General features: G+C 46.9%; 1 protein-coding gene and 1 long non-coding RNA gene across 4 annotated transcripts in view; both read left to right on the forward strand.

Moving 5' to 3' along the window:
• Window positions 1–6,713, forward strand: part of ZNF664 (zinc finger protein 664) — a 44,378-nt gene extending 37,665 nt beyond the window's left edge. For all 3 annotated transcript variants that reach the window (XM_070629297.1, XM_070629296.1, XM_070629295.1), the window contains 2 exons: window positions 2,639–2,704; window positions 2,821–6,713. In XM_070629297.1, coding sequence (XP_070485398.1) covers window positions 3,416–4,201 — 786 coding nt within the window. In that variant the 5' untranslated portion in view covers window positions 2,639–2,704; window positions 2,821–3,415 and the 3' untranslated portion in view covers window positions 4,202–6,713. The remainder of the gene's footprint in view (window positions 1–2,638; window positions 2,705–2,820) is intronic.
• A 12,656-nt stretch (window positions 6,714–19,369) lies between these two features.
• Window positions 19,370–22,778, forward strand: LOC139084766 (uncharacterized). Its single transcript, XR_011542471.1, has 2 exons — window positions 19,370–19,483; window positions 21,061–22,778. It is a non-coding gene; the product is annotated as an uncharacterized lncRNA (long non-coding RNA).
• The last annotated feature ends 5,081 nt before the right edge of the window (window positions 22,779–27,859 follow it).

Genomic DNA, 27,859 nt, shown 5'->3' on the forward strand with positions numbered 1-27,859 from the left:
TTTCGCCTGCTTCTTATCGTGGCCTGAATGAGGTATGTCATTAAGGGTACACATTTATTAGCTGGGTTGTTGCATTATCTTGAAAGATAGTTGATAGAGGAAAGAAAGGATGGATGCTTGATTCTTTCCTTTTAATTGCCAGTTTTCAAAAAAGGTAAGAAGCTAGTGTCTTAGTTACTTCCAGTTTTGTCCAGTGCCTGGAGTCTCTCTGCCTCTGTGTGCTCCCGTTTCTCACTGCACTCCTCCCCGTGCCCCACCCCGTGCAATCATCAGGAACTCATGGTGTTTTGTATATTTAATGTGTTTCAGTAGATTGCATTCATTATTCGTTTTGATGCTCAGTTGTCCCATTTTTGGCCAGCGGGAGTCTCTTTGTAAATTGGCATCTGTGTTCCTTTGGCATGACTCTTGCGTTCTGGTGTAACAGGATGTTCCAGGCTCATTTTATAAAATGCTACTCTGGCCTCAAAACCAGCCCTTCTCCGAGGATCCCTGTGCCATTTGGTGGGAAGGGACCATTGATCTCAGTTGTCATTGCTTCCAGGCCTTTTTGGTGGACAGAGCTAAAAAACAGACATGAATTCAAACTATTTCTAAGTCAAATTTTATGTTATAGGACTTTTTTCCTTAACTTTGATTTTATATTTATATCTCATTTCCCTTTATATTGAATTTTAGTTCCTAACAACGTTAACATAATTACTTACTTGTATTATCCTACTTTATAAAAACACCAATGTTATTATAACAGTTAAACTATTGAAAAGAAGTTTGGTTTCTTTGCAGCTGTATTTGTCAACAGTGTACGTCCTTCTGAGAATGTGCAATCAGTATAGTGTTCTCAAAAGTCGTTTGTGGATATGTCACTAACTTGAAAGTTAAGGCTCATTCCTTTCATTTTGTTTTAAAATTTTAAGGATTGCTTTTGTTTTTTATTTAATTTTTTGAATAAACATTTATATTTTCAAAGTCAAAACTGCATAACAAGGTATGTTGAGTTTTACTTGGTCGTTTTTGCCTTCCTCCCCGATAGATAACTGTTTAAATTCAGTTTTGTATATTCCTTGTCCATGTTTATTTTTATACGTCATGTAAACAAATACATAAATACATTCCTATTCCCTTCCTTTTTTGCACAAAAGATAGCAGAGTTTATATACTATTCTATGCCTTGCTCTTCTTTAGTAAGCCACGTTACTTGGGTTCACTCCCTGTCAGTGCATGTGCTCTTCCTCAGTCCCTGTCTTAAATGGCTAAGCAGTATTTCATTATGAGGAAGTACATAGTTGATTCCACCAGTCCCCTGTGGATGGGCCTTGGGGTGCCTGCAATGTTGCTGTGACAGATACTGCCATGAATAAGCTGGGCCAGCAGTACTTTCCTATTTTTGTCAGTGTATCTTGGGATAGATCTCTAGAAGTGTAATTACTAGGTCAAAGGAGAGATGCATTTATAATTTTTATACTGAGAATTCTATTTCTGTTGACTCTCTTTTTCCTGAAATTTTGGTTATCTAGTTGAATTTCATTATTCTAACACTTCTACCTAGAAGCAGTCCAATTTGTTTTGCTGCTTTAATGTTAAATCTCCTCAGTCACCCAGGTGCCCCGTCTCTGTGTGGAACATGTCATTGACAGTGTCATTGTGAGATCTGTTAATTGCATTGAATGAATTAATTGAAGTATCACTTACTGAGTATGGAATACAAGAGATGAAAAGATGGCTAAGACATGGTCCTAAACCTCAGATTTCAGATTGAATATTTTGGGATTTATTTTCTTCTATTTCCTCTTCATTCTATTTGTTGTATATTTGTCCCATGTTGGTTGTCAGCAGACTGGTGATGAGGCACTGGGAAGTGCACCTTTATCTGCTCCCCCAGGATGAGGCAGGGATGTCTGTTGGGGGGAGAGGGTGTCATGAAGTACTCTCCAGGTGCATTCGACAATATTAATTGCACGCCTCCCCTTTGCCAGAATATAGCAGTGAGCAGCACACAGAGTTCCTCCCTTGTGGTGTTTACATCTCAGTGCAGGCAACAGATCAGAAACCAAGCAATAATAAGATAATTACAAGTTCTCTGTGCTTTGAAGGAATCAAATAAGAGATTAAAATAGAGTCTTAGCCAGGGGCCTCCTTTTGGTAGAGGGTGGGGGCGGCTGACATAGCAAGTCACACACCAGGTTGGGGAGAGAGCATTTCAGGCACAGGGAACAGCATGGACAAAGGCCCCCAGGCAGGCACTGCCTTTGGGGGTTTGAGAACTGGAACAAAGCACAGTGAGGTGGGGGAGAGTGGAGGCAAGGTCATGAAGGAGCTTGGGTTTTAAGTTAAGGATTTGGATTTTAAGTGCATCAGGAAACCATTGAGGGCAATTAAGCAAGGGAATGACATTGGACACCGATATGTCATGTATTTATTCTTTGTATAGATTGAAAGGCTACTCAAATAAGATGTTTTAGCTCCTTCTGGAGTTCAGAGGGGAGCTGCTTCTCATAGGTGGAGGTCTTCCGAGGATTTCCTTCCTTTTTCAATGATATTCCCTTGATGTTGTTCAGATAATTAGTCACTGGTTGTAATTGCATTATATACTTGGGCTATAAACAGGAGTGTGATATGTACAAATTCTCTTCTTCAGACCTGCAGATCCAATAGAGACATCTCTCTGGGAGATAAGGGAGCTTCTTCCTCAAGATCCAGAAAGGTCTGTGTTACTGCTGTCACATTTATGTGACATTAATTGTGTAATCAATTATGGAATCAGTAGCAATTTCCTGGACAAAAAAAGGCATTTTCAGTGTATTTCTGTTTCTGTTCCAGGAGCCTGGAGTGACCCCTGTGTTGGGAATCCTCAGAAGGAAGGGCTGACACGCCTGGAACCCGAGGAGCTCGCTTCCTGGGAGGCTCCTGTCTGATGTGGAGGAGGCAGAAGGCCACACTGACGCTTCCAGGGCCGGCTACAGGGGATCGAGACCGACACACAGTGTCTTGCCGTCTGCTGCAGGGGACGCTGTGCAGTCCTTTTTCTAGAAGTGAGAAGTACGAGATTATTCTGCAAGAGGAAGATTCCAGGGGCTTAAAAACGCAAAGGTTTGCACCTTGGGAGCCCCTTGGAATGTTGACAACTCAGGATCTAAGAGAGAGTTCTGTGTTAATGAGTTACAGAATTCATGTGGGAGGAAATGTCACTTTATAATCAATAATAATACTGAGTGAGGAACACTATGCAGGAAGAAACCTTCTGTAGAAGGACAGGCAGGGAGAAGCTTAGGCCGACCTTAAACCTACCGATTAGAGCAAGCCTGAGATAAACTGCTAAAATGGCCAAATAAGAGACTCAGCGAAGTAGCAGTCGTGTAACTGTAGCAGTTGTAAGGAAGTTTTCTCCTCTAAATCACGATACCAAATAGGAAAGATGATCTACAAGTGCCCCATGTGTAGGGAGTTTTTCTCTGAGAGAGCAGATCTTTTCATGCATCAGAAAATTCACACTGCTGAGAAGCCCCATAAATGTGACAAGTGTGATAAGGGTTTCTTTCATATATCAGAACTTCATATTCATTGGAGAGACCACACAGGAGAGAAGGTCTATAAATGTGATGATTGTGGTAAGGATTTCAGTACTACAACAAAACTTAATAGGCACAAGAAAATCCACACTGTGGAGAAGCCCTATAAGTGTTACGAGTGTGGCAAAGCCTTCAATTGGAGCTCACATCTTCAGATTCACATGAGAGTTCATACAGGTGAAAAACCCTATGTCTGTAGTGAGTGTGGGAGGGGCTTTAGTAATAGTTCAAACCTTTGCATGCATCAGAGAGTCCACACCGGAGAGAAACCCTTTAAATGTGAAGAGTGTGGGAAGGCCTTCAGGCACACTTCCAGCCTCTGCATGCATCAAAGAGTCCACACAGGAGAGAAACCCTATAAATGTTATGAGTGTGGGAAGGCCTTCAGCCAGAGCTCGAGTCTCTGCATCCATCAGAGAGTGCACACCGGGGAGAAGCCCTATAGATGTTGTGGGTGTGGGAAGGCCTTCAGCCAGAGCTCAAGCCTCTGCATCCACCAGAGAGTGCACACTGGGGAGAAACCTTTTAAATGTGATGAGTGTGGGAAGGCCTTCAGTCAGAGCACCAGCCTCTGTATCCACCAGAGAGTGCACACAAAGGAGAGAAACCATCTCAAAATATCAGTTATATAAAGCGTTTCGCTAAGAGTTAAAAATCTTAAAACCCATAAGTGCCACTAGGAAGGAAACCCTGTAAATACCTACATTGACCCAAGAAATTTTTACAGCAAGCCCCAGCAGAACATTCTTTTCAGAGAGGCATCTGTGAGGTTGACTTTTTGATTCACGCCAAGTCTGATCCACAACCTGACTTGTGAATCTGGAGTCCCTCAGAGTGTCTGCCCAGACGGGCTGTGAGGTCCCAGGCGTGCATGTGCGTTTCCTGGGATTGCAGCACAACACCTCAGTCGTTGAAATACCGCACAGGAAACCATGGTCATTGCCCAGCCTCCTGAGTCACCTTCTGTCTACACTTTACCTGGAAGCTACCCCAGACACCCCGTCTTCGGGAGCTCATGCCCGGCTTCTCTTGATTCAGGCATCCTGGTTAATGCATTTGAAAATGGACAGCTCCCACTAAGATAGTGTTCTGGTATCTCTGAGGTTACCACTTAGCCCCTGCATATCTTTCCATATATCCCATTATTTCTGAACCCGCTTTACCCATATGTCCTCAAAATACCCATAAATATCCACCCCTTCCTAGATGGCATTATCTTTCGTTTTAGGTTTCAGGTGACTCATAATTTCCATTCACTTGGCCTATCAGAGAAATCATTAGCAGACATACATGCCCTTGAACTTTTCTTGATTTTTTTTAATTTTGTGGATTCTGCTAATCACTGTGTCTCTGTTAGACTTAATTTTCTAGTGGCTACATCACATATTTTTAACTTGAATTTTTTTGGAAATAGCTGAATGTAAATAGGGAGGAAGAAGCAAGCAAAGTTGGAACATTCCTCCATCCAGAACTGCCCTCTCGGGCACCTTTTGTGACATGTGGAGCTCCTTACTAGCTAGGGGAGACCACTGGAGACATGGATGGTAGGAGTCACTAATAATAATTAGTCTCTGTTTCTGTAATTTTGGGCAATAATGTGTAGGAGTCCTTGCTACTCCTTCATTGAGGGTTATGTATCAGTTCCTTTTCAGGCATCACTGTCTGTGTTAATCTATCCTCCTTTTTTCCTTCATTCATTCAACAAGTATTTATTGAACACCTCCTACATGCCAGGCATGTGCTCGGTGCTGGGAGTGCCACTGAGTGAGACAGACAAGGGCCCTGCTCTCATGGAGTTGACTTCTGGTGGAGGAGACAGATGATAAGCAAGTAAACAAATAAATGACGTAGTGTGAGATAGTGATTAAGTGCTATGAAGAAAATAAACTAGGGTGATGATTTAGTGTGGTGGGTGGGGTGGGGGGGGCAGTGTTAGGTAGCGGTCAGGGAAGGCCTTTCTTGGGTGGCGGTGGATGGGAGCGGAGGCCCAGAGCATCGGCTGCGAGCGCAGGCTGGGGGTGGCCCTGCCATGGTCTCGGGAGGGGAGGTGGGGAGCGTGGAGCGCAGTGAGCGTGGGAAGGGGGGAGACGCTGAGGTGCTCCGTATCCCAACCTTTATAGGCCTTTTTTTTTTTTTTTGGCTAGATTGATATTAAAAACTCATGTGGAGGAACTCAAGGAATGTTTAGAAGACCAAAAGTCCCCAATGACAAGAACAAAAGCAACTAATTTTTAACTTTGTTTCTCTTCTCATTCCTGTTTTCGTTGCTTTCCCACATGTAGTCCTTTTGCTCAGGAAGTCTTTGGGGAAACTGAGGCTCTTTGAAGCTCTGAAATGGGGGTCAGGTTAGTGGTGTCTGTCAGCTGTCTATGGGGATGGAAAATGAACTCCCCAAAATAGTCATCGAAATGCTGAAACAAAGCGTGATTTCTCTTCATATTTGAATTAATTTCTTCTGTTAGACTGGAAGGGGTTTTTGTATAACTAACACCTCAACGTGTAAAGGAGATTGAAAAGGAGCACACAATTTAGTGGGTGGGCCTGAGTGGAGCTGGCATTTGCGGGTGAATTTGTCGCTGTCTGGACTTGCATCCAGATGTCTCTGTAACAGGCCTTGGGAAGTCGCTTCTCACGCATCTCCTTTCACAGAGGGCTGGCATCGTTATTCGAGTGAGCCCCTTCCAGGCCTGAACTCCTCGACTGCGATTTACTGTGGTGTCTTACCCCTCTTTCATGTCACAGTAGTGTGGAGCACTAGAGAAAAGCCTAGACTTTTAGTTGATAGAGAGCCAGTTGAAATATCATTGATAGAATTTTAGTTTTAGGAAAAATTGGTTTGATTTCTAGCTTTATTACTATTAGGTATATGAGCTTGGGCAAATCGCTTAATCTTTGAGTCTAGTTTTCTCACTTGCAAAATGAGGATATTAGGCTAAATGATTTCCGAGTTTCCAGCTAGTCCTAGAGTTCTATATTTCTACATAGTTGAATTATTTTATCATGCTGTTGCTGGGGAATATGACTAACACTTTTGAAGCTACTAATTTTATGTCAAGCTTTAAAGTCCATAATTGTTATCTTCGGAAAATATTATTTGACCTACAGTATGTCCAAATCAATTTAATAAAATCACTTTATAACGGGGTTCTGTGCTTGACATGTAGTTGTGTGAAGTCAGTGGCTATCATGTGTATGTCGTGTGTGTGTGTGTGTGTGTGTGTGGTGCGGTTGACTTTTGCATTATGCCTAAGGTGACCATATAATTTATTGCCCAAACTAGGCACTTAAGAGCAAAGGGGTGGGCGTGCGATTAATACTTGAATGAGGACAACATACCTAAACTGGGACTGTCCCAGCTAACCAAGTTGTGGGGACACCTTAGCCCAGGGGTCGCGGCCCAAGCAGGTAACAATGACTAAATTGCCTATAAATTGCAGGAATAATTCAAAGAGGAGTCATAAGGGCCGTGGCTGTGGCCGTTTGTTCCCATGTAGTCTGCCTTTTTAAGAAAAAACCAACAATCTAGACTTTTACACAAAATTTAATGATTTTTAAGTGTTGACTGTGAATTCACGTTCCCTGTGTGATCCATTTTGGTCATTTGTATTATCTGCCTGGTGCCCATAGGCTTTTATTTCACTTTCAAACTCCTGGTAAGGGATGACATGCTCTTAGCTAAAGCTGTGGTCGCCTGTGTTCCATGCAGCATCTCTGACAGTATTCTGGCATCTGCTGGCTTTGAGGGGCAGGTCTGCACTGTGCTTCCACTGTCGAGGTGGAAGCCGTCCAAACTGGCCCTTTCAATGTGAGTGGGTGGGGAAGAGAGGTCACATGTGAGCCCAAGTGTCACCCATCAGGTCACTCCTGGTGCCTGCTAGGATTTAGGGGCTGCAAGAGAGAAGGCAAGGCTGACTTCACAGTTTCTAGCGGGAGCCTGAGTCCCTGCACTTTGCATCTTTAAGACAGGAAGTCTCTCGAGTCAGCCCAGCAGCGTTCAGAGGGCCCACTGTCTGAGGACGTGGGTGGGCGGCCTTGAGGAAGATATAGAGGGATTCTCGGGTGTTGCATGAGCTTGGACATGATGCCGTCCAAGGGACCTTCCAACTCTTGCTTCTCTTATCCTAAAACATTTAAAATTACTAAGCACTTTTTCTGTACAGTTGGCTATTATTCTCAGGAATTTGACAAAAATAGGTGAATGGAAAGCAAATATCAGAAGCAGATGGCAAAGTGCTCCATGGTAAAGTCAAACCCCTAGGGGAGGGTGAGAAAGAGGCTGATGGCATCACAGGCAGGAGCCCAATCTCAACAGCACTGCCGAGCGAGACATGTGGGTGAGAACTGCAGAGGGGAGAAATGAGGGCCACTCAGCCCGCCCTCTGGGACCGCGTGCAGTTTGTTCTGTGAACCTCAGGGTTCTCATCTGTAAAATGGTTTTGACGGTACCTAACTCGTGAGGGAGTTGGAGAACTGAGTAAAGTAAACGTGTACAAAGAGCCTAGCATTCACTAATCCAACAGAAAAAATACTAATCCCAGTTGCCTGTTAAGGAAGACGAGTCATGTTACTTGGAGTTCTTTTTCTGATGAGCACTGTGATGGGTTTGGGCATCTAGATTTGGGGATAGGGCTGGAGAGGACTGAATTGCCCCATGTGATAAGAGAGAGAAGAAGTTGAATGCCCCAGGATAGTCTGGGATGAGAAAATGCAAGTAGAATGGGAGAGGGACTCGAAGAGAGGGCCCCAGTGGGCTAGGATGGCGTGAGGTGGCACGCTTCTGTCCACGAAGCCTTCTGGCCACAGACCCTTCCCTGCAGTCTTGGGGTGCTTGGTCTGAGTGGACTCCTCATGGAACTTGTGGGAGCCGAGTGCTGTGTTCAAGCTGAAATGGGGCAGAACCTAAGTATCACACACAGATAAGTGCAGGAGACAGGAGAGGGTGGCCAAAGACCATCAGCGCCACGGGATGCGCGGGAGTCCTCAGGGAGCATCAGGCTTCCGCAGGCCTGGTCCCCCAGCCCTGAGGTGCAGGGCGAATCCGGAGATCCCGGGCCTTGTGTTTATTCTGCATGTCAGCAAGAGCTGGGCGTAGGCCTCCTGGAAGGCGACTGGCATACCAAAGCTGCTTTGCTGCTCAGATTTAGGCTTATGCAAATTATATACTTTTTTAGAGTAAAATAAAAGCATGTATAGGTTGCTCTTACTGATTTTCAGGTGAATTTATACATTTTATAGATTGTTGTGTGTATACCCTGCCAGTTATGTTTCCTAAATCCTGCTTCCGAGAGTGGGTTCACTCAGGCACTTCGTCCCTCCTCCGTGCTGGCCTGGCCCGGTCTTCTCTGCGTCTTGAGTTATGGTGGGAGGGTTGTGTTGGGAGAGTTTTTAAACCTAGAATCTGTAAATGAGTTTCAAAGACGTCTAGAACCTTCTTAAATTGTATCCAAAAGTCTTTGTGTATGTGGGTATATGCATTTTTCTGGGAACTAGGACTTTCATTAAGTTTGTGACTCTAATAGATAAAGAACATTGATTGATGAAAATCATCTGATTTAGCCGCACAGTTATTCACTGTGCTGGGACCTCAGGCAAAGGAGCACCTAAGAGTTCAGAACGGTGCTGAGTCACTGGACCAAATACAAAATGATGGGTGTAATAAGTAGAAGGAAAAAGAACACTGTGCTGGGGTGTGAAGAAAGATAGAAAAGGCCATTGGCATAAAACGAAAGATACATGTGCACGTGTTGTCGCATTGGGCTCAGCGGGTAAACCGTGTTATGGTATGAGGTACCAGGCTCGCGGGAGAGGTTCTGTGAGCAACGTATGAAAGTGCGTGTGGTGAGAACACCAGGTGCTTCAGAGGGACTGGCTGGGGCGGGAAGAATTGACCGCATGCATGAAAGCATGGGGGCTACAACTGAGGCTGCCTCTTGGTCGCAGAGGAGGCACTTCCTTCTGTAAAACTGGAGTGAGGTCCCCAGTGCTGGTGGGGTTTAGATTCTCAAATAAACCTATGCAGATGGCTTGCTGGTGTGTTCTTCCATGTTTCATTTCTGTGTCCCACTTCACTTGCCTGGAGTACAAAATTAAGGTAATATTTCTTCTTAACGTTTAAATCAGTCACCTTGAGCCTTCCTCCTGTTTATCCCCAAAATGTCGTTTTTACCCCTGGCACTCTCCTGTGCTTGTGTGCCCCCTCCCCCCATTCTGAGATAAACTCAGGACCCGCAGGGACTTAGTCCAGAGGCTCAGTCCTCCCTCCAGTGCCCTGGGAGAAGGCACTGGGGATTGTGACTGGTGTACCAGCAGCCGTGTTTCCTGTACTGCTGTTCCTTGCACTGTCACTGTTGCAAACAGTTAGTGATCAGAGAACTGTGAATTCTCTCTGTGTTGCACACCGAGACAGCTACTTGATCCAGCAAAGATCAGGAGAAGAAATGAAAAGAAAGAACTAGAAAGTATAAAATAACATGGCAGGAGTAAATTTAAACATAGCATTAGTCATAGTAAGTGTGAATGGGTTAAATTCTACTATTTACAGACATTTTCAAGTGGAATTATAAACTTCACCACAAGTATGTGTATAGGTTGATTATAAGAGGTGATCGGGGGGCCGGCCCGGTGGCGCAGCAGTTAAGTGTGCACGTTCCACTTCTCGGGCCGGCGTCTGCTGGTTCAGATCCTGGGTGTGGACATGGCACCGCTTGGTAAGCCATGCTGTGGTAGGCGTCCCACATATAAAGTAGAGGAAGATGGGCACAGATGTTAGCTCAGGGCCAGTCTTTCTCATCAAAAAGAGGAGGAATGGCAGCAGTTAGCTCAGGGCTAGTCTTCCTCAAAAAAAAAAAATAATGAAAGATTGAAAATAAAGGAGTGGAAAAATCTTCAGGAAAATACTAGCAAAAAGAAAGCAAGTGAGGGAAGTGGTGTCAGTCGAGAGAATTTGAGGCAAAAAGCATCAATTTATGAAAAGAATAATTTGTTAGGAAGGTAAAATACATGGTTGCATACCTTCTTCAGCTCACAACATAGCTTTGAAAGATAGTTTGTGTTTTTAGAAATACAGTGAGATACTGAGTAATTCCCAATCATGGCAGGGTAATGTTGATTCTCATCTCAGAAATCTCCAAATCAGCTGTTAACAAACTTGATCTGTCACCTGTCTGTGAACTTTGTGCCAACAAACCCTCTTAGAACATTCATGAAAATTGACCATGTTTTATGCCAGGAAGAGAATCTCAGCAAATTCCAAAATGTGGAAATCTCACAGGAACGCATTCTCTAACGTCATAAAAATCAAGTTGCTGAAAAAGAGCCAAAAATTCTATCTACTTCAAACGAACAAAACACCCCCCCCCACACACGTTAACAGCTAAAGAGGAAACCAAAACAAGTGCACATCCTGTTGGGTGGGACCAAAATGAGTAAATTTTATAGCCTTGAATTAATTTATTAGATAAGTATTAAAAATAAAGCAAGCCTTCAGACTAACAAGCTGGAGGCCTTTGTGGAGGTCATATGCTCCTGCTCCTCTCACCTGTGACTCTACTGAGTCATTTGGAAAATAAGGGTAACACAACATGCAGGCTGCTGGCCGGGCAGAGGAGGGCCCTGCCGCCCGAGGAGCCTCCCTTAGGTGGGGTTGCCAGATGAAACGCAGGATGCCAGTTACGTTGCCATTTCAGTTACTTGACAGGCTAAGAACTATTCCTTGTTTATTCACTGTTAATCTGAAATTCACATCTAACTGGGTGCCTGTGTTTTTATCTGCCTGTGGGAAGGATGGTGACAGGCTCTAGTGTTCAGGGCCAGGTGTCATAGAGAGTGCAGGAGACCCCAAGGATAGCTGTCCTTAGTGGAGTGGATGGGGAGCCCTCTTGGGCTGGACACAGGGTGTAGAGAGACCTGGCTTATTTCTACAGTAAAGAGAGACACTGCACACCCCTGGTGCCATGCTCCCCTGGGAGGGGAGAGAGGGAAGAAGGTTCTGAGTTCACAGGAATGAGTCAGATCCAGGGACACCTGGACCTCAGGGAATGGCTGTGCATGTGCAGGGGACCAAAGCCAGGGCCACCCTTGGCCAAGCATCCATCTCCCCCAGGGGTTGGCACCTGGACTAAACCGACTTGAGGCCAACTGCCTACCCCAAGGTTGTCCACAGCGCCACCCCGAGGCACTGGGAAGCAGCAAGCAGTGGACTGGGAGACCGCTGGGGTGCGCCTCCAGGGGATTTCTGGGATTCTCTAAATGTTAGCGTTATGGAATAATTCAAAGGGGGAAGAGGAGGAAAACGAATGAGGGAGATCCTAGACTTTACCTGCTCTGAGGATGCTCGAGTGATACTGCTCACACCCCTAGGGTTCATCCTGGGTTTATTCACGTACCCAGCAAAATGCTGGTCGTCTGTGATGTGCCAAGCACTGGGCTGGGGCTGCGTGAGTGAGAAGAGTCAGCCTGGCCTCAGGGCGCTGGGCCTCAGGGCCGCAGGACCCAGACACTACGGAGGTGCGTGGTGTGGTGGGTGGGAGCCCAGGCTCCCTGGATTCAGAGTCCCTTCACCATGTCTAACTGTGGCCTCGGGCAAATTTTTTCCCCTCCCAAGCCTCACTTTTCTCATCTGTAAAACTGGACGAATGAACGAGAGTCTGTACCCCACAGGATAGTCATGAGGCTGAAATGAGCTTCCACCTGTGTGGTCCTCGGCTTGGTGCCCAGCACGGCGTGAGAGCTCGCTGGGTCTCAGTGTTACTGCCACCATCCCAGAGAAGCAGCAGCAGTCCCCAGTGTTGTTTGGATCTTCTGGGAAGGATGGCATTGCCCCGCAGAGCTGGCTGTCCCCAGTGAAGATGACACCAGGTGTGCCAATGCCCTTGGTTGTGGTGGAAGCGATTGTGATGGCAGTGGGGTTTGGCAGAAGCACAGAGATACCTGGCAATGAGGCTCCAGCTTCCCTGTCCTTTTGACTCGGACTGGCACTCACACCATTGACCCCCCCTGGTTCCCAGGCCTGTGGGCTTGGCCTGGAGCCCCACCACCAGCTCTCCTGGGCCTCTGGCTTGCAGACGGCAGATCATGGGACTTCGGCCTCCACACTCGTGTGAGCCCGTCCCTCATAACCTCTCTTGCTGTATGTCTCTGAGTATCCTGTTGGTTCTGTTTGTCTGGAGAACCCTGGCTAATGCAGCCCCTGATGCGTCTGGGACTTGAGGCAAGAGCACGACTAGAGACCACGTCCCTGTGTCTACACCTGTGAAAGTTATAAATCAGGGCTGGTCCAGAGGTGTAGTGATTAAGTTCACACACTTTGGCAGCCAGGGGTTTGTGGGTTCAGATCCTGGGCGTGGACCTATGCAGCACTCATCAAGCCGTAATGTGGTGGCATCCCACAGACAAAATAGAGGAAGACTGGCACAGATGTTAGCTCAGCGACAATCTTCCTCACCAAAAAAAAAAAAAAGTTATAAATCAGGTTAACCAAGTGTTCAATAAAATATGTTCTGTTCACCTATTGGAAGGCCACTCAACTTCAGAGTGACTCTTCAGAGTTCTGCACTGGTCATGGTGGTCCAGGAGGGTAGGCACCCCAGCCCACAGTCCAAGTACTGGCCGTTCCCCACCTCCTGCCCCCCGCTGCCCCTGTAGCTGCCCCTTTGTCAGTCCTTGGGCTGGGGTGTCTATACCGGCAGCCCACTCTGAGGAGGGTGCCCAGAAGGAAAGCCTCACACTGGCCCTGAGGGCAGGCTGTTTGGGAAGGAAGCTCCAGGATGGGGAGATTTGGAGCATGGTGTAGAGGCAGGGCTCTGGGCTGGCACAATCCCTTGGCCCCTGGGAGGGTCTGAGATGGGCCTTGTTTATAAAGTGTGGGGCCCAAGCAGGGGCCCCTCTTGACCAGGTCCGAGGGTAGTGCAGACTGATGGTGAACCTTCAAAGATTTAGTTAGCGAAGGTATCAGGCAAGACCAGCCCGCCTGAAATTTCTGCCCCCTGTGAATAAACACAATATTTATCAAACAGTCATTTTGAGGAAAAAGAAATGTAAGAAGAGCCCATGAGCTCCAGTCTTCCATCACACAGTATTCTTAGGTCTGTTTCCCGTTTCCCCAGTGTTCTGGCTTCACGTTGGCCACGTTGTTTGACCTTCTCAGACTGAGTGGCAGGAAGACGTGTGAATAGCTCTTTTCAGCGTAAGTGTTTCTATGTCAACGAAAGAGCTAATCCAGATCCTTGAGAGATCCTTGAGCTGCAAGATGCCTGGGAAATATAGATTGTTGTCAACCTCATGTGCCCAATGCCGGAAATTCTTGAAGGCTTGAGAGGCCACTGTCATCAGGGACCACCATGGCGCAATGGCTTGTGCTCCTCATCAGCACTTCAGTGTCAACCAGGGTCTCTTCTCTTTTTCTCACGCTCTCAGAGAAAATGCACAGCACATTACCAGTCCCCCAAAGTCCTCCGGCCTTCTCATAATTGCCCCTGAGTATTGACACAGTTTTAATATTCAATTTCAATATGCAGACTGACGGAGCAAAGCAATGACTCTAATCCCCACAAGTATGGAATAATAAAATAGATGCATTGCTTCAGAATTAATTATATTTTATTTGCCTTCATGATTTAGTTTTGAATAATATAATTAAATTAGCTTACATTCCTTCAGCAAATATGAGTTATGTAGGTGGTTGGGAAAGAGCCAATAATTTGGTGGAAAAAAGCCAACTTGGGCTTCGTTTTCTTTTTCCCTTTGTGAAGAATAGTAATCTAGAAGTCGCTGATTCCCTCATGGATGGCTGGATGTTGGTCAGATACTAAAGAGTTTAGGTTCTCTGTACACTTTGGGGTAGTTATTAAGACCACAAAATAGTGAGAGATGTTTGTTTTTTCTTTTACAAAACAAATGAAACAAAACCTCTAAGATTGAAGAGCAGTTTGCTTTGTTTTACGCTTTTCTGGAAACAGTGTTGCCCTTGCCTTTGTTAGAGTTGATGCATTTTAACACAAAACTAAACAAAACAGCCGCCCCCCCCCCCCCCCCACACACACACACATTTTATGAGCATGGCTGAGTTAAGCGCCACAGTGATTTTACAGAGGGAGATAGGAGACACTAAGCGTTACAGACCTGGCAGTTCCATGCTGCGTAGCTGAAGAGGCTCCATGTTAAGTCCGTACTTATTTTGGGTCCAGCGAGTTGGAATGGAGTCATTTCGCTTTGGAAAATGAAGCAGATGTGGCTGGAAATGAATGGACATGCCCCCCTCTAGTGGTCAAAGGGGGTGGGTCCTTTGTTTTGTCCATCCCAGTCCCCAGCCTCCATGCAACTTTCTAAACATTTTTTCCTTAGAGGGGGCGGCGAAAAACTGCCCTTCTCCACTTCTTCTCTGAATTACTTTTAAAAGATAGTTTTTTGTTGTTCACAAAACATTTTTCTGACCCACCACAAATGGTGTGAAAGCAACTACTGGGTGTCATAAAACTTCATTGTCCCAAATTTTAACCCATTCTCTCTCCACTTTATGCTTTTCTTCTCTAATTCAAATGTTGAACCTCATGCCCCAAGTCCATTTACTTTGTTTCACATATTTAAACTCTTTGTTAATTCTTTCCAAGTTCTATTAATTATATCTAGGCTAGTTCTTTACTGATCACTTATTTAAAAGATATAATTAATAATGCTAATAAGACCTTTTTTGTGCAAAAGGTAATATTATATAAAAAATAAAAGCGCGTTGTGATTTCCTCAGGCCATTTCTCTCGGATAATATAAAATGAAAATTAATAGCCTAGAGTATAATCCTGAAGTTACAAACCATTATTTCATTTGTGCTGAAGATTGAAAACATAGGTTGCCTTCCAAGGACTCAGACCATTGCACGTAAATCATACCACAAATGACTGTGTTTAACAAACCTCTATAAACAACCGGTTGGTGAAGCGTGCCGGGAATCGTCTCTCGTAAGACAGCCTATTGATAAAGCAATTCTTTTTGGCTCTAAAGATCCCCAGCACATGTGTCGGCAGATTAACACTATCTCCCCTTCTCTTTTTCCTGTGGGGCTCATCACTGATCGTGATCTGACCAAGAAAGTTCTGCCAAAAATGTAAGAATGCTGAAAAGATGGATAGATGGCACAGCGGCACAGGAGAGCAGATTTTAGCTGAGAGACCAGAAAAGCTTACGCAGAGTTAAAAAATTCCTTCTTCTCTGCCTCCTTTTCTCCCTTCAAGGTAACAATATGTGGAACGTTATAAACCACTTTTATATTTTAGAAGTTGACCTCCCTATCTTAATGTACATATCATTGCAATGGTCATAGCAACTCAAAGGGACAAAGGTATTCCATCTCCCTTTACGCATGGGACACTGGGAAGAGTGTTGAGTGACCTGCAGACAGGAGGAGGCAGAGCTAACCAGAACCCCCGTATCCTGAAATTACCATGTGATCCAGCAATCCCGCTTCTGAGTACATTCCCCAAAGAATTGAAAGCAGAGACGCGAACAGACATTTGTGTACCCGTGTTCATAGCAGCATGATTCTCAAAGCCAAAAGGTGGAAACAGCCCAAGTGTCTATCGAAGGAAGAACAGATAAAATGTGGTCTAATTATACCATGGGATGTTCCTCAGCCTTGAAAAGGAAGGAAATCCTGACACCGGCTACAACATGGATGAAGCTGGAGGACATTGTGCTGAGTGAGATAAGCCAGTCACAAAAAAAGACGAATACTGTATGATTCCACCTAGGTGAGGTCCCTAGGGGAGTCACATTCGTAAAGACGGAAAGTAGAATGGTGGTTGTGGGGGGCTGGGGGGTGGGGAAGGAGAGTTAGTGTTTAAGGGTGCAGAGTCTGAGTTTGGGAAGATGAGAAAGTTCTGGAGATGGATAGTGGTGACGGGTGCACAACATGTGAATGGCATTCAGTGAATGCCACTGAACTGCACACTTAAAAATGGTTAAAAAGGTAAATTTTATGTTATGCATATTTAACCACAATGGGAAAAAAAGTGCCAAAAAAGGAAGGGGGCATCTTGGAGGGATATTTAGGATGCGGAGTCAGAAAAAAGAAAGGCTCACAGTAGAAGCAGATTTTAAAGGCACTTTGCCTGGCTTTGATCCAGTCCCGTATTTCCTATCTGTGTGATTTTGAGCAAGTTGTTTGACTTCTCTGTGCCTCAGACAACTCATCTGGAAAATGCGGATAAGATTTGTACTCCTTGCATATGGTTATTCGAAAGCTGAGAGCAGATAATGCAGGTTAAGGGCTTAGCACAGGACTTTGCACCAAGGGAGAATACAGTAAATATCGGCCATCAGCGTGTAGTAAATGCAGGTCAAGGACTTGCTTCTGGAAAATAGCAGTGTCTCCTGGAAAAGGCTCGTCAGCCTGTCTCCAGGGCCAGTCTTGTTGACCATTAGGGCACATACATGTCAACATCGTGTTATGTGCTGAACTGAATTGAAGGCAAAGGGCTACAGTCTTTGAAGGGAAATCATTACAGGTTAAAGATGATTAGAAAATTCATTTAAGAAATTTAAATGTGTCAGACCCTTGTCAATATTTGACTCTTCCTATAAATGACCTCAAAGGATGGGTATACATGATTTGCAAATGGTTAAACTCATTTCTCTCCATCTGATCACTAGAGTTGGACCCTTGTGTTGGGGATCTTGTACTGTCAGCTTGCAGCCACAAGGGGGTGCCTGTTTGCTGTGAATGACTTAAATTTTTCAGGCCCCGCAAAGAAAGATAAGTTCTTCCGGAAAATAGGCCTTAAGATTTTCCCTCAGTGCTTTCCGTTCTATTGAATTTAATGGTGACGTCCGTTCAGTTGTTCAGTAAACATTTCCTGAGTACCCCCATGTCGAATCCAGTGTGCTAGGCACTGTGGGTAGGGAAGAAATGAGATGTTTTCCAGGCTTGTGAGTCTCCGGCCCCGGCAGGAAAGGTGAGGTGCGCACGTCACATCAGGCTGTGCTGAGGTCAGAGGGATGGCGCAAAGCTGTGGACACTCGGCGGGTGTGAGCTAGCCTTGGGGCGCCCCGAGATGTGGTGATGTCAAGAGCAGAGGAGAAGGTACCGGAAGAACTGGACATCGGATGTGTTTAGGGAGGCCGAAAGGGCTTAGGGGCCCAGAGCTAGGCAGTTTGGAGCATGCTCATTATTCTGAATGCCGTGGGGAGTTTGCAGTGGGGCAGGCTGGTGGTGGTGAATTCGAGACGGGGAGGAGGTAGGGAGGTTCGTCGTGTTAAAAAAGAAACGACAGGTCCAAAACGGAGACGCTTGTGCTAAGCCTCACAGCAGCAAACCAAGACTAAATTGCAATTTCTACCTCCTGCAGGATGTGACCTTTAACCAGGCCATCTGGAATTACCTGGTCAGCACCGGTACGGTGAGCTGCATGACAGACCCCCGCCTTCCCCCAAAGGGAGGTGAGCTTGCCTGCAACAATGCACACTTTGGTGGACACTTCCATTTCTGGCCCCCTTTCTGCCTTTAAAAACGTTCCTTTTTGTACAGCTTCTCAGAGCTCCTTTCGACTTTCTGGACGGATGCTGCTCGGTTCGTGAATTGTTGAACACAGCCTCTTAGATGTTCAAATTCACTCAGTCAGATTTTGTTTTTTAATGGTTGGGACAGCGTGATTGGTCCAGGTGGGAGGTGATGGGGCCTGGACCGGGGTGACGTCGGGAGCGTGGCTGAGAAGCATCTCTGAACGCTGTAGGGAGGCGCCAGACCACCCAGGGGAGCAGAGGAAGACCCGTGCTCTGGAATGCCCTCAGAGCACTCTTATTTTGAATATGGATTTTTAAAGTCAAATACCTTTGCATTATATTAATACTCTTTCTGTCCGATGCTTTCGAGAGGGTCAGTGGGGAGACGTTTTCCTGTCAAAGAAAAAATTATTCTGACGCTCATTAAAGTGGTAAGGAAAACTTTATTTAAGACTATAGGCATCAAGAATATCACAATGGGGGTGAGATGGGGCTCAACTCCAAATACAGCAAGGACAGCTGCAGACTTATAGTCAATGGGCGGCGGGGGGAGGGGTCAGTGGATGGGAAATTACCAAGGAAACATCGAGGAAAGGGATTCTTGCTAAAGTGACTTAGCGGGATTCTTGCTGAAGGCCGGACACGGTGATCAGATCTCAAGGGCAGAGGATTCTCTCTCAACGGACGTAGCAGGATTCTTGTTACAGCTGGACCAGGCCGACTGAAGGCAGGCCAGGTGGAAAGAGGGCTCAGAGCAGCCTGACTGGGGTCTGGGAAAGGAGAGACTCTGTGTGCATCGGCACTAACCGGATCTTCCATGAACGCAAATTTCAGTGCAGACAGGGGGAAGTATTTTTAAAGTGGGAATTATTCTGATTATTTAAATAGGAGCATGATAATGGTGAAATGGATAAATAAGTTTATTTTAAGCAAGATGAAACCTCAAATCATTTTTATACAAATATAAAGCTTTCTCGAAATTATGTCAGTGGGAAAAGTTTGATTTACAAAAATCAATTGGCAAATAAAGAAATGATTTAAATGATCTTTTGTTTTTACTTTTGCTGAAGGAGGTGTGTTAGGGAGTTAAAATACGTTCATAAAATAAAGTGAGAATATAAAGTGCTTTTGGTCCTTTGAAATAAGGTGATATCTGTGGTCATGAGCAGGTCTCCAGTTAATAGGCTGATTTGCATATGTGCACACTGATTTACATAAATGTCACTCCTCTCCTCAACACACACCTTATTAGGTTAAAGCTACAAATGTTTCCCTGAAAATTTATATTTTTCTTTTTTTCCCCATTCTCCCCAAAACTCCCCTTTGCATTCCCAAGGGGCGGTTCAGTGCACAAGCTCTGGATTCGAGCGCAGCTCCCGCTCGGATGAGCCATGCGGCTTCAGTTGCTTCACTGTGGAGTGCAGGTAATGGCGCAGTCTCCCGGGACTTGCTGAGCAAGTGTCTGGCCGGGCTGGCGCGGCTCCTGGGACACACCCAGGCGTGATCCCTGTTTCTGGTCGACACTGTCTTTGACCCAAGTCTGCTTAGGAAGTGGAAGTCCAGCCAATTCACTCTGCTTTGTGAATCAAAAGGGAAATCACGTTTCCAGCTTGCCCATGAAGCTTTGGTGTGTCCCTCAACTTCTTGTATTATGTGGTCAAGAATGAGTTGGCAGCACTCACTGGATCCAAGAAAATTCAAAGGCCCCATTAATGCTGGAAGGATGTCGGGCAGCTTACAGAACTGATGGGGTGCTGGAGAATTAGGTTTGTAAAGTGGCTAAGACCGAGAGCAGCAGCTAGGTGGGTCAGTCGGTCACAGGGACAGCCTGACGCTCCCATAGGTACGGCCATCATTGGACACTGGCCACTGGCGGCGGACACTTGTTACAGCCTCTTCAGGCACCGCCACCAGCACCGACGGTGCTGTCCCTGGTGGACCCCCAGCTCTGCCCTGCGGCAGTAAATTCTCTGACACTGGGTCTCTGTGTCACACCCTCAAGGTTCGAGGTCCCAAGCCCAGGGGTCTGAATTAGTGTCCTGGGGCTGCCGTAACACAGCACCACGTGCTGGGTGTCTTAAAACAAGGAAAGTATTCTCTCAGTTCTGGAGGCCAGAGTCGGCAGGGCCGTGCTCCCTCTGAGATCCCAGGGAGGGATCTGTCCGTCGCCTCTCTCCTCGCTGCTGGTGGCTGCCAGCAACCTTTGGCGTGCCTTGGGTGGGAGACCCCCACTCCAGTGTCTGCCTCAGTCGTCACATGGGCTTCCCTCTGTATGTGTCTCTGCATCCAAATTTCCCTCTTCTTATAAGAACAATACTCATATTGGATTCAGGGCCCACCCTAATCCAGTAGGACCTCAGCTTAACAATCCTATTTCTAAATAAGGTCACATGTACAGGTTCACGGTGGACATGAATTGTGGGGGCACACTATTCAGTGTCCAGCACAGTATCCAGCTGGTTATACCTCGGCCACGTGCCTGCATCTCGTGTCTGCATCTCCACCTGTGGGCAGCCGGGCCCTGCCTCGCAGCAATACCCACGAAACGGGTGACTCCTGTATAGGAGGTGTGCTCGGATGGTTGACAGTGGAAAAAGGAGGCTTTCCCCAGCCATATGGCCTTCATTGCAATAATGAGATTACCCAGCTCCATCAGTATGAGACTAAAAGTTAACAAAAATTAGAGACTATCCTTAATTCTTAACTTTCTGCTGCTTCCACCTCTATTATCTTGTTTAATCATCAGTGAATAGAGAGTAAATATAGAATTAACGTATTCAGATTGAATCGAGTCTTTCCGCATGCCTGGCCTCTCAGGGCACACAGATCTCTCTTCTCTGGTGGGTGTTCAGAGTCGCCCTGTCGATAAGTCCTGTCTTATCCCTCAGCGGAACTCCTCTTGAGGATGCATTTGTCTCCGTGATGATGGATACAGGAGATTGCAACAAGTACCAGCGTGAGAGCTAACATGTGTTTTCTCTCGGGCGTTTCTTCTTCCCAGGTCTGCAGACGTACAGGGAGTTTCCCGCGTCCCTAAGTATGACTGTCATACCTGCCAATAGACGGGCTCCCCTTCCAGCAACAGGACGAGTCAGGGACTCCCTCACCCACCCCCTTGGTCCTCTGCCCAGCGCACTGGTTGGCTGTTCAGAGAGTAACACCTGGAAGCCGCTGTGCAATAATCAGTGTGTCTCCTAACCACACTGTTCGTGTTCTGGGTCGTGGATACGGGCACCTGGCTGCCTGGAGACACATGTCCCTGACCCCACAGTGACCACCGTGCAGTAGAGAAGAGGCCACCTCAGGCGCCTCTGTCTGAGTCTGCAGCCAGCCTCTCACGTGGCCAGGAGGCAGCCCAGAGGCCTCGTTCGAAGGTCTCCCCTGGCATCTCTACTCCCATCACTGGCCACCATCATCTTGAAATGCCACAGGCCTGAAGACCAGCCAAAGCTTTCTTCTTCCAGGGCGTGTTTTTGCCTCGTGAAACCGAAGGACGCAACAAGGCCAAAGATAAGAGGCTGCCAGCGTCTGTGTTACTTCAGGCCAGGGGGTCTCACGCTTGGCTCGACTGACGTTAGGGGGTGTGTAGTTCCTGGCTGTGGGCCTGTCCTGTGCACTGTTGGGTGTTGAGCAGCACCCCTGGCCTCCACCCGCAGATGTCAGTAGCATCCCCCAGTTGTGACAACTGAAATGCCTCCAGACATTTGAAATGTCCCCTGGGGGACAAAATCCGCCCTGGTTGAGGACCACCGCCCTAGGCCGTGGATTTGGCTTCAGTCCTGGAAATTGGAAAGGGACAGTGTACACGTGTGCATTCGGCGCATGGAGGGACTTCTAAGGGGCCCGTTGGCACGAGTCCTGGTTCTCTCCACCTTCTGCTGTGGGCTCTTCATCAAGGACAGGAGAGGCCGATCAGATACATCACTAGGTTGCTGTGGATGACAGTCCGACCCCAGAAACGAAGAATCCAGGCTTTCTAAAGCACAAGAGAAGAAAAAGGCTCAGCTCTCCTGTGTTCCTTAATCCGTATTTTTATTGTGGTGCCTCAGCTCCTCAACGAAACAAATATTCGGAGAAGAGTAGCGTGAGTTCGACCAGTCTTGAGCCCGGGCCCTGCTGTAGGCTCTGTGAAAAGAGACATGAACAAAGGGACAAGCGTCTCTGTCCTCCGGGCCCTGTGCTCTGGCAACGACAAGTATGGCATCGTGCATAATATTATAAATTCTTGAGCCTGCTGCCGCCAAACGACTCTGCTCTTCCCCAGGCTCTGATACAGCCCTGTGCTCAATCCCCTTTACTTACCTTCACGTCCTAAGTTCTCAAAGCAGGGGACGCAGACATCAAGCGGAGTTTTGTGCCCCTCGGAGCATCTGAGGGGGACCCAGGTGCTCATGGGTCCCGGGGCGCTGAGGCCTGAGGAGTGGGAGCCCTGTGCTTCTGTGTGTGACCACCGGCCCCGAAGCTGTGTCTGGGCCGGCCTAGGGGGTGGGCTGGGGGACGTTTGCATGCCCTCCTGGAATGCGTGCACTCGGGACTCGCAACACTTGGGCCCAAGACATAATTCTGGGACAATATTGGAGACGCTTTTGCAAAGTGTCCACTGCTCCTTTTTTAGCATCTGAAAGACCTTGTCTCCTGGCGCTCCTGCAGGTTTGCATGTCGTTAAATCTGGCATGACATAAATTGGTGAATTTAAGTCATAAAAGCCGAAGTGATGTTGATTCCATCGTGGATCTCAAGTGTTTAGCAAATGAGAACAGATAGGCACCCCTTCACTGCCGGCTCCCTGCTCCCGGCCCTGTAGCTCATGGCCATGCTGGACGGAGGGCCGCTGGCACGGTGCAGGCAGGACGAGGGCGAGGATCCCACGAGAAGCTGTCGGGTTCCGCTGAGCGGAGAGCGCGCGGTACAGTTGGGGGATGGGGGCAGAAGGAAAAACGGCAACTCCTATTGATGTTTTTTGTATCCCATCATGGTGAAATTTTAATTTTTTATATATTTTTAGGGCACATAATATATAGATACCAGCCCATGTGTCATGTACACACACATGTGCACGTGCGCACACACAAACACAGGCACAGAGCAACCGTGGAGGTGCACACTAAGATTTTCCTTTAAGGAAAAGCTTGCTCAGCTGCAAGGAGGACAGAATCTGACAGCCTCCAGCTGTCCCACATGCATTTAGGCTCCATCTCAGCTTTCGAGCAGAGGCAGCCCCCAGCTGATGACCGAGCATGGCAGGGACACGGGACCTGGCCATTTCTACTGACACAGGATCCCTCTAACGGGCCGTCTTAGCTCTGAAGCCCCAGTCGGGGCGGCTGAGACCCCAGATGTGCACGGAGGTCTGCGCTCCAGCTGGTCCTCGCTCCTCTCCCTCATCTCCACAGGCGTTGCCCCCAGTAAACCTCTTGCCCATCTAACTCCATCTCAGCATCTGATTCCTGGAGGGCCCAGTTGACACAATGCTCATTTGTTTTCCTCCTAGACACACACGATTAAAAATATTTGGAGACATTTTTGCAGAGGTTGCATGGAACAGTTTGCGAGGGAAGGGAGGATGTTGAGAAGAATTCCTGGCTCAGATGTGACCTCATTTATTCTCCATCACACACCCAGGTAGGGAGGGAGGGATGGGGTGCGTTTATTCCTGCTTTCCAGATGGAAAAACTGAGAACTCAGAGATTTTGCTAACGCGGCATTTTACAGGCCGGGCGGCAGCGAGCCCGCCTCGGGATTCAGTGAACACAAGAGTAGGCTGGCCTGTTTCCAAAATGGAAATTATTATTATTATTATTTTTTTTGTAGACCAAGGTCCCAAAAGGATGTCAGTAGGCAGCGGAGGAAAAAGCCTTTCTTTGTCTTTTCGTTTCCCACCGGCCACAGCTCACTCCCCATCTGCGTGAGCTGCTGCGGGGCTGTAAAAAGCTCCTTGGTCGGCTCTGTTTGCAAACACGTCCAGGGTGCCAGCTGCCCCCGAGAAAAGCTTTTTGAAATGTGTCCTCCCCAACTCAGCCCCTGAATTTCTTTTCCTTTAAAAGAAATCTCTGCTCTTTAATCTTTTGTTTAAGAAATTCATATGAGGCCAGTTAAAGGGTCAAGGGCCAGACTTCCATTCTCTTCTTTCTGGTGTGTGATTCATCCTGGGGCTGGACACCGGCCACCCAAACAAAATCAAGATTTGGGTTTAGCAAGAAGAAGGAAGACCGGCTGTGTGGGAGGTCACGCGGATGGGGAGCCGGTTTAGACCACTGCGTGTTGTCGGGGATCAGCGCTCAGTTTTCTGGGGAGACTCGGACAAACCAGCATCCCGGGGCCAGGGGAGGATGCTCAGTTAACCTCTGGCTCTTCAGAGGTGGCTAGTCACTGTCATGGATGAAAGGAGGAGGTCAAGGCTCATAAATACCACGAAGGCCCCTGTGCTTCTGGCCCACTGGCTGCAGGTTGGAGATTCCCAGTGGTCTCTTCCTTGGGGTCGGTTCATTTGCTAGAGCAGCTCACAGCTCAGCAGTCCCTCCCAGGGCTCTGGTTGGGAGCCTTTTCATGAATTGGATTCTGCTGTTCTGCTTTTCAGTTGAAAATCCTTAATGGAACATCTGAAATGTAAGAGAGGAGAGTATTAGCAGAACGGCCACCCTCCAGAAAACAGGAAAGCCCCGTACACTACTGATTAGCTCTAAAAGCTGGGGTCTGCACACCTCTAGGTGGCGGAGTGGAAACACGCCTGTGGCTCAAAGGAGAGAGGAGATGTGAGTGTAAAAGTCTTCTCTCAGAAAAACAAAAGCAGGTTACAGAGGAAGGAGAGACAGGAAACCCGCACCTCCCACACTGAAGGAGGAAGTACCATGGAAAACATTCCCGGGATGAGTCAATCGACAATAAACTAGACCCGTCCCACGTTTCTTTCTCCTCTTTCTCCCTTGGTCCACATCTCCTGTGCTGACAGCTTCAGGAGACATCTCCCGTGAAGGTTATTTCTTCAAAGCCATCCTCCCTCTCTTCTAGAACAGGACGTGACTGGTGGCATTATCGCTACAGAGAGCGTCCGCAAGGGGGCAGCCACGGACAACACACTGGACACCAGGATGCTTCCATCTTCAAGTGCCCAAGAGAGCAATGCTCTCCACTTCCTTTGAAGCATCTCTTTCTGTTTTTTCTAGAATCAAGAAGTTTCCTGTAATACATTGGCCTATTTTTAAATCTATTTTCCATTAGCTGGGAGTAAAGACTGGAAAAATATAATGAATTGTGTGGAAAGAAGTGGAACCTAGGTGGAAATGTCAATGATGGGTTTTATAAGCACATGGAAAGCTCCCCTCTACAAACCTTGTGATTATTTTTAGAATTAGAATTGGTCTCAGGATGGCCGGAGAGAAGGAGCCAAAAAAGAACATCCCAAGTGCCACTTTCCAGTCCAAACCCGTGGAGTGCTTGCCTTCCTGGATTCAACAAATAAATATGTAGATCGCCTGCCATGTGCGAGTGTGGCAGACGCCACAGAGAATACGAAGGTGACTTAGACACCGTCTGTGCCCTCAGGAGATTTACGTCTTATTAGGAGGGAGTTGACAGGTTCACAAATGGCTGGAACAGACAGCTAAGTGCATTGCAGTCACCAGGAGAGCACGGCCAGGGTGTTACCAGGGAGGGACGACGTTCTGCAGGGGGTCAGGAGATGCTTTGTCGGGTCAACCCAGAAATGACACGTGTCACTTCGACATATATTTCCTTGGGCAAAGCAAGGCATGTGGCCAAGCCTGTCACCAATGGGGCAAGAAAGTATCGTCCTCCCTCAGGGAGGGACGACAGACATTTGGGAGCAATGGTGGTGTTTGCCACAGCTGGGCACTGAGCGCGCTGACCATGCAGTGGAGTTTAACCTGCTGTTGTCAGTACCGCAGATCCCTTCACAGGGGCCTCAGGGTGCCGGGAGTGAACTGACTCGTGGTTCAGTAGGAGAAAAATCATGGTTTACCAGGAAAGCAGAGGGCAGACCCAGAGGAGTGACAGTGTAAATAAAGAGAAAGGAGTGGGTGGAGAAGATGCTGTGCCAGCAGAATTGGTGGAGCTAACGAACCTCGCAGAGTTTTAGGAACTTGACAGAATGATTCTGAAGTCCATGGGGAAGGTTAAATAAGCAGCGGGACCTGGGGATTCTTGACGGTGAACGTATTGTAAAGATGTTATACAGAAAATGGAATTAAATCGAGAATAAACAAGCAGACCAAGGGACGGAATAGAAAACTCAAAAGCAGACCCTTTGATCTGTTTAATTGCATTAAAAGATTCCCCCCCCCCCGCCCCCGCCACACCATCCAACGATGGGAGGCATAGCTCGGCTAGTAAATAGTTAACAAACAGTTTCGGGGAAAATAGACTCTTTGGAAAAAAGTCAGTTAATAGCCTCATCTCATCCCATATCCCAAATAAATTTTGGTTACACCAGGGAAATATGTATATAGGAAAATCTCAGATAAATTAGAGGAAAATATGGGTGAGGAGGCTTAGGTGCTCTCTGGGTGAGGACGTTCTTCCTTTATGAGTGTAAAAACAACAGAAAAGATCCCTAAGGAAAGAAATCAATAGACTGACCACTTGAAAGTTTTAATTTCCATATTTTTTTTCTATGGAAGATGAAGGGGTCGGCCCAGTGGTGTAGTGATTAAGTTCACACACTCCACTTCAGCTGCCAGAGGTTTGCAGGTTCAGATCCCAGATGCAGACCCACATACCACTCCTCAAGCCGTGCTGTGGCAGCAGCCTACATACAAAATAGAGGAAGATGGGCATAGATGTTAGCTCAGGGACGATCTTCCTCGAGCAAAAAGAGGAGGATTGGCAACAGATGTTAGCTCAGGGCCAGTCTCCCTCACCAAAAAAAAGAAAGAAAGAAAGGAAAAGAAAAGACAAAGATGAACTGTGAAAATAAATACTTGTGGAAATAAATTAAAGAGTCATATCCTTAAATGCACAAAGTACTCATACTAACTAATAAGAATAAGACTAGGATCCTAAAAGAAAAATGGGCAGAGACTATGAGCAGACAATCTACGGAAGAGGAAATGCAGGAGCCGGCCCCGTGGCCGAGTGGTTGAGTTTGCATGCTGCACTTTGGCAGCCTTGGGTTTCACCGGTTGGGATCCCGGATGCAGACATGGCACCGCTCATGAGGCCATGCTGAGGTGGGCGTCCCATACAGCAGAGCTAGAAGCACTTACAACTGGAATGTACAACTATGTTCTGGGGGGCTTTGGGGAGAAGAAGAGGAAAAAAAAGAAGATTGGCAACAGACGTTAGCTCAGGGCTAATCTTAAAAAAAAAAAAAGGAAGAGGAAATGTAATTGGATGATAAGTAATCACAAATGAAAAGTTGAACAAATCGTCAACCTCAACTATAACAGAAGAAATGCAAATGGACAGCATGAGACAACGTGTTCTAACTTACTAAATGGGCAAGGACTGAAAACACGCAAAACCCAGGGGCACCGCTGGGACAGCACGTTCACATTGTCCACAGGGGGAGTTTGGTACCGGAGGTGGGAGCCGCTTCGATCAGCTGTGTATCCTAAGGAAATAATCGGAGATGTGGCCGAAGATTTGAGCACAAAGAGGGTTGTTACCACATTCCTCATTGTGTCAGAAATTTGGGAACAGATAAAACATCTAACGCCTGAGATATGATTCAATAAACTGGGGCCCAGCCAGGAACAGAACAGAATGTGGCAGTAAGTGGCACATGAAAAATGATATTTTTAAAGAAAATATCTCCCAGGGGCTGCTTAGCAGTGAAGGGCAGG

This window comes from Equus przewalskii, chromosome 7 (genome assembly GCF_037783145.1).
Source record: "Equus przewalskii isolate Varuska chromosome 7, EquPr2, whole genome shotgun sequence".
NCBI lineage: Eukaryota > Metazoa > Chordata > Mammalia > Perissodactyla > Equidae > Equus > Equus przewalskii.